The following is an 18,078-nucleotide window of genomic DNA, read 5'->3' on the forward strand; positions in this document are numbered from 1 at the left end:
GTATGTTTTGACTTGTAATAACTGTTGAATTCACAGATTATGAATTTTAGGCATTTGTGCTTTCAATCAAGGAGATTTGAGTAGTTGGAAAGACAATTAATTTGTGACAGTTTTTACAATTTTGAAAATATTATTTTTGAAGTAAGAATTTAGAGCAGATATTTCCCAAGTTTGAAATTACTTTATAATTGAAGGATTAATTATATTGTCATTGTATTTTCATTAACTACTAGAAATGTAAAACTTTCAAATTAAGAAAGCACTTGATATATTTTTGTGTATATTTTTTTTTGATTGATTGATTGATTGATTGATTGATTGATTGATTGATTGATTGATTGATTGATTGATTGATGACATTCAATCAATAAGGGGAAGTATGTTCTGATGACAATATGTTTAACGTATTACCCTAAAATTGAAGAGCTATGAATTTTGGTGGTTTATAACCGCGCTTTAGATCTTAGAAGAACTGTTGTCTTGTCTCATCATGAGAATCATGGTTGTTGCAAAATAAAGATAGAAAAACGGATTATTTTCGTCATTTCGGGAATCCTTTCGTACAACGCTCGATGTTATCATGCTATACAACATAGGGAATCTTCATTTAAATTTTCACAAAAAGTACTATATCCATTAAGTCTGTATACAATTAACTATCTTATTTCATTACAACATGTATTTGCCATGTCAACATACTTAATTGTTTTATCTTATTTAATCATTACATGTACATGCCCTTTTAAATGTACTTAATTGTTTTATCATATATATTCATATACAAACATACCTAGTATTTGCAAGCGCTTTGGCAAAAAGATTGATAACATGCACCGACAAACAGTTATTTTTATCACATATGGATCAATACAGAGATAATTAAAAGTTTTAGTTAAAATATCATTTAATTACATGGAATATTATTAACTATTTCTAAATCAAAAAGCCTTGTAAATAACATGAGATTCGATTCATTTTCTGTTTTTAACAACTCAATTTATACAGACTTGGATGTTATAATGTCTTTTACGAGGGTAATCTCAGTCCGAACATGCTTCATATAATCTTCTTCGTTCAGAACTTAGGTGCATGTAGCCCATGTTTCAATATAAATCGCTTTAGCTTACCATGATATAGTCAAGTACACATTTTTTATACGCAGTATCAATCGATCAACCTACTGTAATAGGACGGACTTTAGAAAACAGTTCAGTAATTTAAATAAAATACACGATTTTATGAAAATGAGTAGATTTTTGACTTTATTTGTGCTTATGTCTGTAAGTACTTCTGGTGAAATACAGATCTTTAACATGAAACCTAACGGAGGAAGTTGTAAAACGCCAGATATGATTCTACTTCAGTGTTGCTTTCTTGGTAAAGGCGTCTATGAGTTCTACGAAACTAGTTCTGAACAGTTTAAAGTGTTACAGTTTAACAAATTGTGGGACTCGTCACTTAAAATTGAAACACTGAAAAACCTTAAACATGTGATCATTGATGAAACCGATTTACGTTGTGCCAATTTCACAGGACGATTCATGGTTACACTCAACAGTAAAGGCTGCGGTTTCCATGTAAGTGTGGACTCTTTCACTACCACCATTTTCAATAAGAGTAGTTTGATAAATACAATCTGCGAAACATGAATTCTTCAGAGAAGGAATTGAAGATAAACAAACAATATGTTTTGAGAGGTTTTATCTGTACACATTCACGGAACAATTCCTCTCCTCCGTTTTATAAAATTCATTTTGATAAAACTATTTTTTACGGACTTAAACTGTTCAGCTTTCGAGATATACATTGTACTCTATCGACATTTATCATGAAAATAATACGTTACTGACATGGTTGACACGATATTTTTTTCCAATTTCTTGATTCTTTATTTTCAGAGAGAACTGGTTAAACTTTATACCTGAAATGTTACATGAAAGTCGATCATGATACCTGCTATTAAATCAAGTCCAAAGAATTTGCTTCTTGCCAAATAAACCTTAAATTTCTAATCCTACAAACAAATTTTACTACATTACCCATGACTCAATAATACAGGAGTATCATGCGAAATTTCCAGGAATTGAAAGATCACGTATATTTCATAATACTTTCTACTAGATTACCAAGGAGGATATTCCCCCACCCAGCAATTTCACATGTCCGTCAAATACTGTGGCAGATAGTCAGCTACCCAGCAGTCAGACAATGACACGGACTCGTATAGACAGTCAGGTAGGCAGTCAGGAACACACAGGCAAAGTATTGTAAAAAAGTATTCTGGTTATTATAAAATAAACATGCAAGACAAGTCAAGTAAGAGTAAAAATAACATATTTTTGTAAAAGGTGGCATAAGACCAAAAATTCATTTAATATGTTGTACAGTGTTCATAAGTATGCAATATTTGTATCGACCGTTTATCAGTAATTGCGATAAACGCATATCTTATCTTTGATACAAATCATAAAAATGACATAAATATACAGCAATATTTCGTATTGTAATTGAGTTATCTGTTGATAATAATTCATAAATCAATACCAGAATCATACTAGTTTAACACATATTGTTTTCTTGTAAATACATGTAAGTGTATACTGGTACATTCTAAAGAGAAAAGGTTGTGTGGCTTATACTTTTAATTTTGTTATCATTGATAAATAAATGTGACGAGTGTGAGGCTATAGGCATACAACTTTACACTACAACAATTCCTTTAAATTCATTTCTTTATATAATCTGGGACCCAATGCTAAATAAGAATGCATGCATTAACGGACGGGAGAGCAGCGAATTTCTTGATTTCAAATCATTACATTCATCGTCCCACAATGCGGGCAAAGAAAAAGCATATTGAAATATATGCAACATACTTTTGCCACTTCTTGATACAAAACAGTAATCAAATGTACAACAGAGTTTATATTTGTGCCTATGGAATCATTCAAAACATCATACTGATTATAATTATTCTTTAAATTCCAACAGCAATTCATCTTCTAAAGAACTGTGCCATTGCAACACTTTTCAAGGGCCATGTTAATTTAGGTCATTGTTCAGTTCCTGGTATCTAATCTTACTTTAACCTCAAAAACACATGACATATGTAAGTGGTCAGAGAAAGTTCTTAATTAAAGACTTTGAAACAAAGCAATTAAGTATTGTGGTATTAGTTTATTTCAAGGTGGATCAAGTACATGTATTAAGCGCTAAGACAGACTCTCCACAAAATATATGGGTTACAATATTTTGTGGAGAGTCTAAGTAAATGGTACATATATTAAGGTGTTTTCAATTACGACCACACAAATACACGTATTATCTGTGCAAAGTGAAATTTCGTTCGAAATGAAATAATTAATAACACAATAGGTAAACTGTTTATTGTACAACAAGTATATAACAGCTTGGAAATGATTATACAATTGAATTCAGTGGCTGTAACATATTTCTTGATTGTGATACAGAAAGTAACAACATTATAACTTAAATGTTAATTTCATTTTCAGGTTGTAATGACCATCACTCCTCACATACAAACATATGTACAGCAAGTATATAACAGTTTGGAAATGATTTTACATTTGAATACATGGGTGGTACTTACTATCATACGAGTCTTATCAAATTTATAAAAGTAACTATAAAACAAGTAGGTGTAAGGTTGTCTGAACAAAAAAAGAACTGTGTTATAATTGTGATACAAAAAATAACAACATAATTCTATCAATGTTGATTTCATTTTCAGGTGGCAATGAGGTTCACTCCTGACCCAGAAACAGATGAACAACAAGTATATAACAGTTTGGAAATGATTTTACATTTGAATAAATGGGTGGTACTTACTAGCATACGAGTCTTATCAAATTTATAAAAGTAACTATAAAACAAGTAGGTGTAAGGTTGTCTGAACAAAAAAGAACGGTGTTATAATTGTGATACAAAAAAATAACAACATAATTCTATCAATGTTGATTTCATTTTCAGGTGGCAATGAGGTTCACTCCTGACCCAGAAACAGATGAACAACAAGTATATAACAGTTTGCAAATGATTTTACATCTTAATAAATGGTTGGTACAAACCAATATTTAAATATTTTGTAAAACTACATTATCCCATTTTTTTTATAATTTACTCTTCCAAACCTCTAAAATGAAAATAAAGAAACAATAATCACTGCTAACAGTCGTTTGCCACTCATTAGCACTACAACATTAGTGCGGTTGGAGGAACGCAGAACGAGTTTTTATGGCTCCAATATTTGCCAGTCGAGCAGTACTTTGTTTTGATTGGTGATACAGAGAATAACAAATAATCATATCAATGTTGATTTCACTTTCAGGCGGCAATGCCCATCAATCCTAACCCTGAAACAATCCAGTTACACTTGACTTGGCAGGACCTAGGATTGGAGATTAGGGTTATCCTTTTGAGTATTCTAGGTTAGTAACTTTATGTTCTCATCAGAAAAAAATAATTTCGAAACGTTTTAACATTCTAAACAGTTCTCTGTCGTCACTGCACATATGGTGTTGAAATGTTGGATGTTCAGACCTGACCGAACACACTTTTAATTGATATGATTCAAATTCAATAAAGATTCGTTTTAAAAGTCCAGAAATAGAAAATCACTCAACATATTCTAAAGTTAATGTACTATATTCATTAAGCTTCTTGGAGATCATGTCTTCATTATTTCGAAAACAAATTCGATGAACAACAAAATTCTAAAAAGCAACTATTTTCTTTTCTTAAAAAAGCATATGCATTTATTATTTGGATTTGTTCTTATTTATTTTCAACCTTGGTGTGAAAACATTGTTAATTTTCTTAAATTTCAAATAAATTGTTTTTAACAAAATATTTTTCATACTAAGATACTATATGACAACGGTCCCAGAACTTTTCGCTATTGACAAAATATGTTTTATATCACATAACATTGCTCTTTGATAAATTCCACCAAATAATAATGTTATGGGTTAAATTCATGACAGATTTACATACCATTATTTAACGTTCAATACTATATATTGTGTTAACAAACACCATTTTTCATTCAGTGGTTATGATTCTGATCCTGACGTTTTTCCTCGTATGGATTCGGAAGTTTTGTACATGCTGGAAAAGAATACTGTGTTGCTATTGGTGCTTGGATTGTTGTGAAGATAAAGTCCTCTTTATAAGAAACACTAAAACACCTGATGAAAAAAACTATGAGCAAATTAACCTTTATTAATGAAATGTTGAGTTGCCATTCAAGTGGATCTCTTTTGACAGCTATGATATTCAGAGACCAGATATTGGATCATAAGAGAAAAAAGAAACAAACCGAGTAAAATGTCCCCAGACTTCAGATAGTAAGGCGCAGGAATTAGACAAAACAAAAGAGCTTTAACTTGTGGTAGATTATAGTAGTCATTTACAGAAGGTAACAAACTCAAAATCATGTTAAATTTATATAAAAAAAAGTTCTTTTATATTGTTCAACTGTAGATTAAATTGCCTGTTTGATTATAGATAATAATAATTTTAAATGTAAATCCATTTATACTCTTAATTTGTAACTGTTCTTCAGGTTGTTTAAGGGTAAGTTATCTGAACCTCATTGACAATTGTTTGAAATTAGTATCTCATGTTAATACGATACATTGTGCGTGTGATTTAAATAACAAACCAATGATGTCCGTCGTTGTTTACTGATGATGAGACTCATGTGCACTGATGGTCAAACCGATTATTATTTATGTTCAATGACTGTGCCAAATGCGATATGGATATAAAATGTAGATGTGGTCACACTGTGCTTATTTAGTTGTTCTTCTTTTGTTTGATGTTAAGTTTTACTGATCCTCTTTGAACATTGTAAAGAATTATTAAGTCAGAGCAAACAATACATATTGGTGTGTGGTTGGGTTAACCAGCTTATGACTTTTGATGTTTCATGTTGTTTCATGTTTCCATTAAACTAACTTGTACTATGTTTGAAAGTATTTTCAATGCTTTGTCTACACTCCCATATCTGACGGCAGCTAGAATAGGTGTAACCGTTCTATAATTTCCGTGTGGAAAAAAGCAAAGCTATTCACTTATAGCGCAATCCATTGTCCATTGTCCATCACCGCATGGTACTAAACGGGTTACGTTACCCGCAACTTTCGTGATTGAAATTACACAACAACGCTATTGCCCGTGTTAAACTCAATAAATCAGGTTGCGGGGACGTATCTATAATTAATACATAGAAGTCAAGTTGTTTCTCGTCCATGCTTGACAGTAAAATGAAATATAGAGCAATCACAATCAATCTTAAAATATCAAAAGCCATTCGGACATACCACTCATTATCATAAAGACCTAACCTCATTTTTGTCCACTTTTGTGCTTGAAAATCTATGGCAGTGCCAAATGTAGTGATATATATATATATATATATATAAATTATATATATACCAGTGCTTAAAACTGGTGTATGTATTGTATATGTATGCCTCTAATATGATGACCAAAGATAACTTAATAATTTTTCAATCGATTAATAATCGATCATTGATCAGTTTTATAAGCCGATAATCAATATTATTATTTTTTTCCGATTCACAACACTAGTTTGAATACTTTGAGTTTGACAAATGACAATTTTCATATTCAAATCTACGTATTGTTTGTCGGCAGTGTCGCGAACTGCCATCGTTATTTTGTTGACGTATGGAGTATACGTGTAATTCATGTTTGTCATGTTTCACGAGTTCCAGGTTTTATGAATATGTAAGTGTTATAAAAGAAGGTTAAGATGGCTCACTGGTGAGACAAAAATAAAATAAGTAGAATTAAAAAGATAAGATTTAAACGCTTTGTTGTGTTTAAAAAAAATTGTTGAGACCATTGAAATAAATGGTGAAAAAAATGAATGGATTTATTCTTCCTTGTGGTTTCCAAGTAAAATAAAATTATATCAAGGGTGGCAATTGTGAGAAAATTTACAGACCCACAAATAATAAAACATCACCACACTAGAAGACAAACATGGCAAAAAGGGATTTAATGTGATTCAAAGAAACAGCATATGAATGAATCTGAGCTTAATGTTGATCGATGTGAAGACAAAATCACAAATGTAGATGCAGAAATTGCGATGAAAATGACAATTTCGTAACGATGTATGAAAGAATACGAATGGTGGATATGTCGATGATCTCTTAATGACAGAACTACTAAAAGTTCACAGGAAACTTTAGAAACATAGCACTGAAAACAATTATGACACAATAAAGGTATCAATTGGTCAAGAAGAGTCATTCAAGACTTCTATTACACCTAACTGTGCAAATACCACTGTTCAATTAGAAGTCACAGATGACATTATTCTTATAGATGGCACCAGAGAGACTGTTACATTGAACAGACGGTATTCATGGGACTACAAAAACACAGAGTTACAATTGAGCCATTTGACATCAGCAACCCTAGGATGAGCATAGGAAAATATGTAATGATTCTTTAGAATAAAATACCTTATCCAGGTAATATTTTGGACACTGATGGAACAAAGATTATTGTTAGCTGTATGAAACTAACGCTAACATTTTCACCTGGCCTAGAGTAAATGAAGATTAAGATGGGTATACACTTGACAGTGTTATGGGAATCATTCCTGAGCCTAAGCATGTCAAAGGCATTCGCTTTGATATAATTGATACAATTTGGGACAATCTGATTAAGTATAGGAATAACTAGAACTGTAAGCCATAGGCTAACGAATACCCCCCACCCCTCCATGTCTAGGTTGTTTGCCCTGGAGTTAGGCCGGACAAAGCTAATTTTGCCTACAAGGGGAGATAACTCCAGTCAGGGTCATGTGACCTGTACCAAATTCACAGAGGCGAAAGTTTACAACATGGCCATTAATTTCTGAAAGTTTGATAAAGATTTGTTGAATAATAACAAAGATGAATCCCGGACAGGGCTTATTTTGCCTACTTTAACACATCAAGGGGAGATAACTCCAGTCAGGGTCATGTGACCTGTACCAAATTCACAGAGGCGAAAGTTTACAACATGGCCATTAATTTCTGAAAGTTTGATAAAGATTTGTTGAATAATAACAAAGATGAATCCCGGACAGGGCTTATTTTGCCTACTTTAACACATCAAGGGGAGATAACTCCAGTCAGGGTCATGTGACCTGTACCAATTTCACAGAGGCGCAAGTTTACATCATGGCCATTAATTTCTGAAAGTTTGAAAAAGATTTGTTGAATAATAACAAAGATGAATCCCGGACAGGGCTTATTTTGCCTACTTTAACACATCAAGGGGAGATAACTCTGGTCAGGGTCATGTGACCCGTACCAATTTCACAGAGGCGCAAGTTTACATCATGGCCATTAATATCTGAAAGTTTGAAAAAGATTTGTTCAATAACGACAAAGATGAATCCCGGACAAAAAAAAAAACGGACGGACAGACGGACGGACAACCCGATTCCAGTATACCCCCCCAAACTTTGTTTTGGGGGGTATAACTAAGACATTGTGTCATTGTCGCAATCGACAGTGTTAAGGGATACATTCATGGGCTGAAACATTTCAATATCAGTTATTGTAAACCAAACGATACAATTTGTTTTATCTAAAAAATGTATAAACACCTAATGGCCAGTAGTTCAACTTCTGCTAAGCGTTAACATACGTAAATTCCTCACACTATTGTCGGTGTGAGGAGTGTATACATAGAGTTAGACAATTATGTCAAGTTGTTTATGCACTTCTGCATGATGACTTAAGTGTCTTTACAGTACCTAGAACCGTCAATCATTAAACGTGTTCACAATTTTAAAATTTCACAGAGTAAAGAAATGTCCCGTTACCTAAATTATATTTAGGGGAGCTAAATGCGTTTGAGACATGGATCGGCAATTATTATCAGTGTATGATAACTGTTAGGGTGGGCTTTTTGCATAAATATTGATCACCTGATCGCGCTTCGCCATTGTTGAAATCCTGCACGGAGGTAAACAAATACAAAGAAGAAAATAAAACGTTTTACAGCTTGGTGCATCATAAAATTGAGAAGTATTTTTGTTTTATTATTTGTGGCTGATATTGTTGTGCCCAGATCTTTGGACACAAGAGACATTAATTTAAAGTTAAAATTGTTCAGGCCTGCACTTTAAATCAGCCGGTTGGGCCCAAATGTGCCAAACTTTCGGAGAGTCCCTTTGAAGGAGTACTTAGCTCGAAAGAGACAAGCCAATGAAAGACCAACAATCCAATTACAGTCAGGACAAAATTCAGTCCCTGCTTCCCCCCCCACGCTGTTGTCCAACACCCTGATTATGTCGAGGGCGTGGCCTGACGTATCCTGGTCCCGGGCATGTCTCAATGTAACGTATGGAACATGTTACCCAAATTAATAAAGGAATCCGAGTGCCGTTAACAGAGGTGGATGACTTCATGGGAAATTCCTACTGTTGAGGACATTCCTCAAAATCCCATCTTGGAACAGACGGAAGAGCCGCTGACGGTACCACTGACTCTCTCTAACGAAAGGAAGCGAAAGGCAGTTGACCAGGCACCTACTTCTTGCTTAGATGAGAGGCCTACGAAGCTTGCATTTGTAATGCCAGCATTGCAGGACTTGAATGACCCCCTATTTCTAGGGAAAACGCTAACATGTGGAGAAGACCCAGTGGACAGCATAAAAAACCGACACAACTGCACGATGACTTCTATAGAAAAGAGCATTATTACAGCCAAAGAGACACAAACCTGAGTGTTCCTGTCCTGGTTTGAGAGGTGAGTTAAGCGTTTTGACAAAACGAACAAGGAGCTATGTAGAATCAAATGCAAAGTTAATCACCTGGACCAACATATAACCGACAAGGAAAACGCTAGTCAGATGAAGGGACAGGTTAGCAGAAAAATGCTTTTAAATTTAAAACATTCAACAATAGCTTTTCTCGACATTTTAATGTTAAAATGCGTCTGTTTACCTCACCGCTGGTGCGACATTATATCCATATTTCTTGATTAATTTAAGTTTCTGTACTCGTACAATGTCAGCCATTTTGTTATTCTGCGCAACTTTCGCTGTTTAAAGGTCAAGTGCAGTCATGTATAAGATTACTCATTCTTTTGATTTGTTTATGTTTACAATCCAAAACTTAGGGCTATGTTCAGACTGAGCCTTTCTTTGTATAAGTTGCATATTTTTTTATTTATAAGATGACAGCCAAAATCCCTTTATAAACTTTCTTTTTTTGTGGCGGATTGCCATCACCCGAATAATATTAAAATCATGTTGTACTACAGAAATAACATGCTTGATATAACAATTTTGTCTCCCGTATAACTCCTGGATGGGACACACAGAGATGACGTAGCTACGTTGATAAGGCAAATCAGAACAAGGCTATAAATATAGATTGGGCAAAGCAACAGTTCTAATTTAGGGTCCTACCATTTTCCAAGAAGATTTATATAAGAAATTGTTTATTATTCTGTTAAACCAAATCAAGGAAGCACATTTCATTAATTTGTGGTAGTTATTTATAATAAGTTTTGCCGATTTTTGGTTTTTCTAGCACGTTCGCTTAGACGATGGCTTCTGATTTCTGTAATATAGATAAGAAATATTTATTTTGGACTTTATCATGCATGAAGTCTAAATTGTTATTTTTCTAATGATGATTTTAACAATATTCATACTGGCCACAAGGTCGATTGTCGTTCCAAAGACGTTTAGAAGTGTTTGCGGCAACAATGACTGTATGAAACAACACAAACAAGAGCCATGCGTAGGTGTTGTTCTTTCAATTAATATATTGTGGCAATTTTGAAAGTTCTACACATCAATAAAAACAAAGTGAATTACTAAAAGTAAAGTTTTCGCCTTACTTGTTGGTATGCTATGCATGTTGCCATCTTAATGAGATTTGTATAATAAAAAAAAGCTTCTTAGTATAGAAGCTGAAACGTTACTTTACCTGTTGCCACTCTTATCATTCCCAGTTCTGTAGAGATTGAATGTTTATTTGTCAATACGTAAGATTGCACCCAGGGACTAAATGTGCTCAAGACCCAAACTATAACTATTATTAATAATTTAGAGACCGCAACTATAACATTAGAGTCACCAACTATTTTACAAGAGTTTAAACCACTGTTATATACGTCATATAGAAAAAGGTATTGCAAATGTTTCTCTAAAATTTTGTCTGATCAAGTATGTAACTACTCAAATAAGGGTTAATACAATAAAGAATAAGTGTATGTATTTAACATGTTCGATTTAAAAACAATAACGACACACCTACTTTGAATTGCAGTTGACAGAGGCCATTGTGGAGAACATGCCTGGATCGATTTTCAGCCTGATGTCAATGCCATGCATGCTGGCAAGTTCAAAATGAATCTGAGCAAGCTTCAAGGGTGCCTGACAAAATATCATGAATACTTACAGGGCGCGAGCACCAGAGTTGCATAATCACATAAGTCAACTGAACCTACACGTTAATTTAATGATTCCTGAGGCTTCCAAGTACTTGAAAGTGCAGATGAGAATATACCAGCCTGCTCTAATGAGCTCATTGCCAAATTGGAACTCCATAAGATCTATCACCCTGAAGACTTACTAGACTTTCAGCCCGACGATAGGGATTCGCAATATAAAATTTACATTAGCGTATGGTAAGTTAACATAATCATATGGAAGTCACTTAGGAAATATGACAATTGTATGGAACCAGCCTCAGCTGTCAAAACGAATTTCATCAGAGGACATTAGAATAATCAATGCAATAAAAACTTGTGTTCATACATATACAACAAGAGCTATGCGAAAATAATTTGGAGACGTATGCCAAAGTTACAAAAGATAAGCCTGCTGTCTTGAGATCTATATACAGATACCTGACTTGGCATGTTTTTGCTGCTGAAAATGCTTAGGAAGCAAGCGTTGATTAAAGAGTAAAAGTGTAAATTTCTACTACGAAGTGATGACCCTAAACTTGTGCTGGACTTGAAGAGAAACAACGGAAGAGTTAAAGATCCACAATCTGATGCATTTTGGAAAGAGCGTATCTGGATGAAAAAAGTGTAGTGCATGAAAGAAGGCAAGCAACTCATGCATACATGTCATTTGCAAAATCAGTTTCTGATTTAAGAAATCAGGTTTTGAAAAGAATGCCACCAAAGTCAGCTGCACCGTCTGTGTCTTGGATTTCATTGAATTTTATGCCTCACAACCCTTACAAGGAATATGCAGGAACATTCAGTGTGAAACATCAAGTGCAGCAATGATTACTGTATTTTGACAGCCACTATGCATATACACTGTTCACATACCTGAAATAGCATGCCGTTGAGTGGAGGGACAGCTGTACAATGCAGTGCCTAGATAATAAGGCCATAGTACCTGTAGGGGAGCTAGACAAACCAACAGCATCATGTGCCCGCAAGCACCATGGAAGTCTTGTTTCAGGGGATGGCTCTCTCCTTACATTAGATCATGACTACAACCTGTGTGGAATAGTACCATCTGTTTGTCTTCTTTTTGATATACCCACCAACAGCAGATAATCCTTTTATCATGGGAATGTACATATCACTCTAAAAGAAAAGGTACTTCAACCATCAAGCCCAATAAGGCATGCGACAGAAACTGTTAAAGTAACTAGATTGTACAGTGATGACGATGTCAATAGTCCAAATCCAATTTTGTTACGCTACACTGATGGAGGCTGATCACTCCACAACTTATCAATGTGTCCAAATTGCAGCTATTGCAGAGTTCATTGCATTAGACCTAATTCTGTTCATTGCAATTCGCACTGCTCCGAATCAGTCATTTTGAATGGTTATTGGAGTTTAGAAAGGCAATCAAACGAATCATAACGTATAGCGTTTGTCGGACTTGGCAAGATACAGATGGAGACAAACAGACCGAAACTGAACAACTTTTCTCAATTTTCTCTAAAAGTAAACCAAAACCTAAGCAAAAAACTACCAATAATGAAAGAAAAAGAAAATACGAAAAAGATAGTAGAAAGAGAATCTTCCAATCTTCCTGGTTAAACAAATTTAAATGGTTAGAATACGAAAATCATCTCATGAATTGTAAAGTTTGAACGAAATATGATGATGTTGGTTCTTTCCGACAGACACTTAAAAGGCTCATGAAGAAACGCAAGGTCATTGTAAAAATGAAAAGATAGAAAATGCAAAAAATCGACCAGAAAATTCCAAGACATTGAAGGCTTTAGCAGAGCTTAATGAGAAGACAATTAATCAATTGAAATTCAGAAACGTTCACTATCTGTCAAAAAATGCAGACCATTAACTGACTATGTTGATCTTTGTAATAACAATAAGGCACAGGGTCTCGACATTGGATCAACATTTCATCAAACAAAGTTGAACTGTTTCTTACCAACTTGTATTCCTTCTATCGGAATAGTAATGTTAGAAGGTCAGGACTGAAAGAATCAAGCAAAGCAATGGGGAAGAAAATGGTCTTTCCTACCAGAGTGTCTGGCACCAGATGGGTTGGCCACATGAAGCTAGCCATTGAAAATTTCCTGAAAGGATATGACATATTTGACACTCGTCTTGGACAGGTGCATATTCTGATATAATTTCATTTGAAAATGCATTCAGATAAAGTAATACCATTGAAGAAATAAATAACATGAAGGATGTGTTAAAGATTGTAGACCCAAGCATCAATACTGAAAACCTGAAACAGCAAACCCGGCCCTCAAATGAAAACATTCTTTGAGAGGCACTGCAGAGCACGTCATTATAGTTTTCAGGTATTGATGGTTTGTTTCAATTTAAGAATTATTAAATGTATTTTTAATATATTTAAAATAATAAAAAATACAATATTTGTTTGACAATGAATACATGTACTACTTTAAGTGTTTGTACAACGTTACTTATCAAAATCAATTTTACGTATGCATTCATGATGAATGTCTTATAAATTCATAAAAAATCATAAAAAAGTATTACATTATCACATAGAGTTATTCTAAAATCTGAGCGTCCTACATCAACATTACATCATGCTATTAATTTAGTATCAAAAAGGGAGTTTTATCAAGAATAGTGGTGACATTTATTCCAAAAAAATGACCAATACTTGTTTTAAGACTATATCGTAAAAGGCCTGCAAGAAAAGTTTTCTAATGTTACAGTGTCTATTAGTACTGTAGTACATGTACCACCTGTAGAAACCTTATTAAAATGTTCTTTCAGATCAAGAAATGTGACCTTGCAGACATGGATTGTTGCATATATTGCTCAATCATCGGGCCCCGTCTTCCAGGAGTAATATGCTTCACTCAAGTTCCTTCCCATCCTAGACAGAGTAACAGGCAAATATAAAGACTATCATAACATACTTGGCACTGACAGAACAGATGCTGATATGCCATCAAAGCTGGAGAAGCCTGGACCCACGGACAGGGACAAAACGTATTAATCAATCTTAGTTGGGGTGAGATATAAAGATAAACACAATTATAGGCATTTATTTTATAATTAAATAGTAAAATACATTTATATGCTACCTGCAATCAGTAGTCCGCAATTGGACATAAAATATTGAAAAACTATACTGCAGTCAAATTCTATTATTCCAAGTTAATAAATAGTATCACATAAGTCGTACACCCCAATATGTTATGTACATGTATCAACGAATACCGATAAGAATATGTATGTAGGGATGTCTAAACTCATGTCAGCTTTTATGCTTTGATATTTTATAATTTATTTTGGTAATTCAGCAATCTGTTTAAAGCGACAATTTGATAAGTTTTAAACAAACTTAAAAAAACACATTAATATTTAAAACCTATAGAAACAGAACTTGGCTAATTCTATAAAACTTGGATGTTTTCAGGAAAGGTTAGAAACTACGTCATCTGCCATGAATGTCGGAAATGGGGGTTTTTAAACAGTGCTTCCATACATTGCTAGGTGATTTTACAAATGGACCTTGTTGGACATTGTGTATTTGTTGTTATTCTAAAAGTTGATTTCCATTATCAGCCCACAGTGTCAAATGCTATATGATCCTTATATTCCTCTTGTTTTGTAATAATCAAATAAATTAATGCTTTCTTTTTTAAATGTTTGACAAGAATGATAAAAAACGACAAAAGTATTTTTTTTCCATTTATTTTAGTATGTTCATATATTGCAATGGCTATAATTTATATTAAATGAATAGTATAAAGTTTATACTTTAAATACTATAAAGCAAAGACACACTGTTATTATTTTGAACATCACAGGAAGGTTCATTTTAAGATGCATTAATCATAATTATTACATACACATATGAATGTACATTTTCTGAAAAGCTTTTAATTAGGGATGCAAACGAATATTCGAATATTCGAATATTCGATCAAACGTTTGGTATTCGAATGGCAAAATCGGTATTCGAATATTCGAAAAAAAATGTTGAATAAATAAAATAAAAAAAACCTTTGACCTACAAGGCTGCAATTGTGTATTTAGTTCTTTTGTCATGTTTTTACAATGATTGGCCCCTAATGCCAGAGGTGTGAATGTGATGACAATACACTAAACACGCGTCATATGTCATTTAGGGACATATCGCCGGGTACTATAAAAAGTCCCCGTAATTTTACAACTTGCTATTGGACAAGTGACACCAATGCCTTTGCCAATTAAGGATTTAAGGAAACGGCCATCACACTAATGTGCTGTCTTGGTTGCAGATTAAGCTATGCAACATTGCTCAAATTGCCGTGATACTATGTATGGCATTTGCTACAATAATGCAGATGTATGTGCTGTTAACTGTTTTCCATGTTTCGATGCACTGTTCTTGCTTTGAAATGTTACTGTATAGTATAGAGTTTTAATATATATTGCCTCTATTGATGTAGAAGAATCAAATTCATAAATGTTTCGTTTTATCATTTTACTAGTTCCCGAGTTGGTTTGGTATATAAGGTAGAGGTCTATCCCAGAACGAGGCTGCTCGTCCTACGGAAAGACCCTCCATTGGCTCATTACGCCATATGATTAGGAATCCATCTAATTACACATTGTTTCACAATATGAAGGCAGCGGAATTATTCGATTTTGATTTTTGATTGTTCATAATGAATTACCGTTTTCTATATAAAAATGGGGAATTTCAGAGGCTCATATGGGGAAATCAGGGTCCGCCGCGCGTAGTTGCTACGACAAAGAAGGATCAAAATGAATTGGCTATTACTTAAGCGAATGATAATAAGTTTAATACAACTTCGAAAAGATGTATTTTGGTTATCGAATATTCGAATATTCGATCGAAAGAATTACCGAATATTCGAATATCAATTTTGCCATTCGTTTGCATCCCTACTTTTAATATTTAATGTATGATAATGGAAATACACAAAAAATGAACAGTTAATTAATAAAATAAGAGTTACTGAAAACTGTTTGCGATAAATAAATGTATGTAAAAAAACACTCATCTTAAACATGGGAATTTAAATGAACTAGTTTATATAAAAAGTAAATTGAAAAATGTTTTCCCCTCGTCCTGCGCACATTTTTTTCAGAGGATCAATTTTCTGAAGACCAAGCCCATGTCAAAATGCAATAACAATCAGTTCATGCCTCGACATTAACTTATCTATTTCAGCTTCAAATGCTTTTAGTAAGACTAATGCAATTGAGCCTCCACTGCTTTGTAGAGCTTAATAAAAAGCTATGCTGCTCCCCTGTATCCCATATAAAAATTAGTGGAATGTTACTTTGATAATAAGGATCATGTCATTCTGAAATTAATAATTTCATTGACGGCTGAAAGTTTAAAGTCTAAAAATTAGTAAAATGTTTCCTTGATAATAACGATCATGTCATTCGGAAATTAATAATTTTGTTGACGGCTGAAAGTTAAAGTCTAAACAGTGTTTAGAGCCTAATGAGCACATTGGTGTATGTATTTTAATTTCTTTACAATACAGCTATCATTAGAATTTGTGTTGTATATGTTTGAACTTCCTACTTCTGTACCTGTTTTTGTAGTGTTTTATAAAATTATTTATAAGAATTCTACGGTATTTGATAAAAATCTGACTTATTTCTGATTTCGTACCCAAATTGTTCACACCAATTTAAGTGTTTGAGTGCCATATGCCATGCGTGCAGAACTAACTTGATATTTACTAGAACTATTCAGTGCTTTATCTATTTGGTAATTTAGTATTAAACTACGCTTGAAAGTATAACGATTTTCAATGGCTTGCTTAAACTGTCACGCAAGTGGTATATTTGTGTATTTTACCCGTTTCACTGTCTGCGCTAGGGCAGAACATTACAATACCAATAGAAAACTAGAATGGGCTTTTGAGAAAAGCGCATGTCTCCCCCGAAGGCTTAGTAAGACTTAGAGGTGTAAAGTACTGATACATCTGGCTGGAAAGCAGGGTGTGAGAATTCAATAGGGATTTCCACACAATAAGCCCTAGTTAATGATCTGAAAACTATTTTTCATCTTTCAAGCACTTGACCTTGACATGTGACCCCAAAATCAATAGGGATCAATTACTCAATTTTATCTGGCTGAAAATTTAAAGGTCCGATTATTAAGTGGAGTGTGAACAAATTAGATTGTTGCAATGGACTAAATCAGCAGGAATGTTTTTTACATTGGGGGTCGCCGCGACCTTGACCTTTGACCTAGTGACCCCAAAAACAATAGGGATCTTCTACACCTCATGACCAACCTCCCTACCAAGTTTGGTGAACCTAGGTCAAACCGTTCTCAAGATTTTGAGCAGAAATGTTTTTTATATTGGGGGTCGCCGCGACCTTGACCTTTGACCTAGTGACCCCAAAAACAATAGGGATCCTCTACACCTCACGACCAAACTCCCTACCAAGTTTGGTGATCCTAGGTCATGCGGTTTTCCAGTTATCGATCGGAAACGAAGTGTGACGTACGGACGGACTGACGGACTACCGGACAGGGCAAAAACAATATGTCTCCCCCAGAGAGGGGGAGACATAAAAATATATCCAGTGGCACACAAGA

General features: G+C 34.0%; 1 protein-coding gene across 2 annotated transcripts; it reads left to right on the top strand.

Annotated features, from left to right (window-relative positions):
* Window positions 1-982: 982 nt before the first annotated feature.
* On the top strand, window positions 983-6,032 carry LOC128228592 (uncharacterized). Of its 2 annotated transcripts, XM_052939993.1 has the most exons (7): window positions 983-1,577; window positions 2,122-2,235; window positions 3,513-3,557; window positions 3,752-3,796; window positions 3,991-4,035; window positions 4,349-4,448; window positions 5,070-6,032. In XM_052939993.1, exons 1-7 carry the CDS (start codon window positions 1,239-1,241, stop codon window positions 5,243-5,245), a joined length of 864 nt encoding a protein of 287 aa, XP_052795953.1. In that variant the 5' UTR covers window positions 983-1,238; the 3' UTR covers window positions 5,246-6,032. The 2 variants fall into 2 exon arrangements, with proteins under 2 accessions (XP_052795953.1, XP_052795954.1); XM_052939994.1 differs by lacking the exon at window positions 3,513-3,557.
* The last annotated feature ends 12,046 nt before the right edge of the window (window positions 6,033-18,078 follow it).

This window comes from Mya arenaria, chromosome 3 (assembly GCF_026914265.1).
Source record: "Mya arenaria isolate MELC-2E11 chromosome 3, ASM2691426v1".
NCBI lineage: Eukaryota > Metazoa > Mollusca > Bivalvia > Myida > Myidae > Mya > Mya arenaria.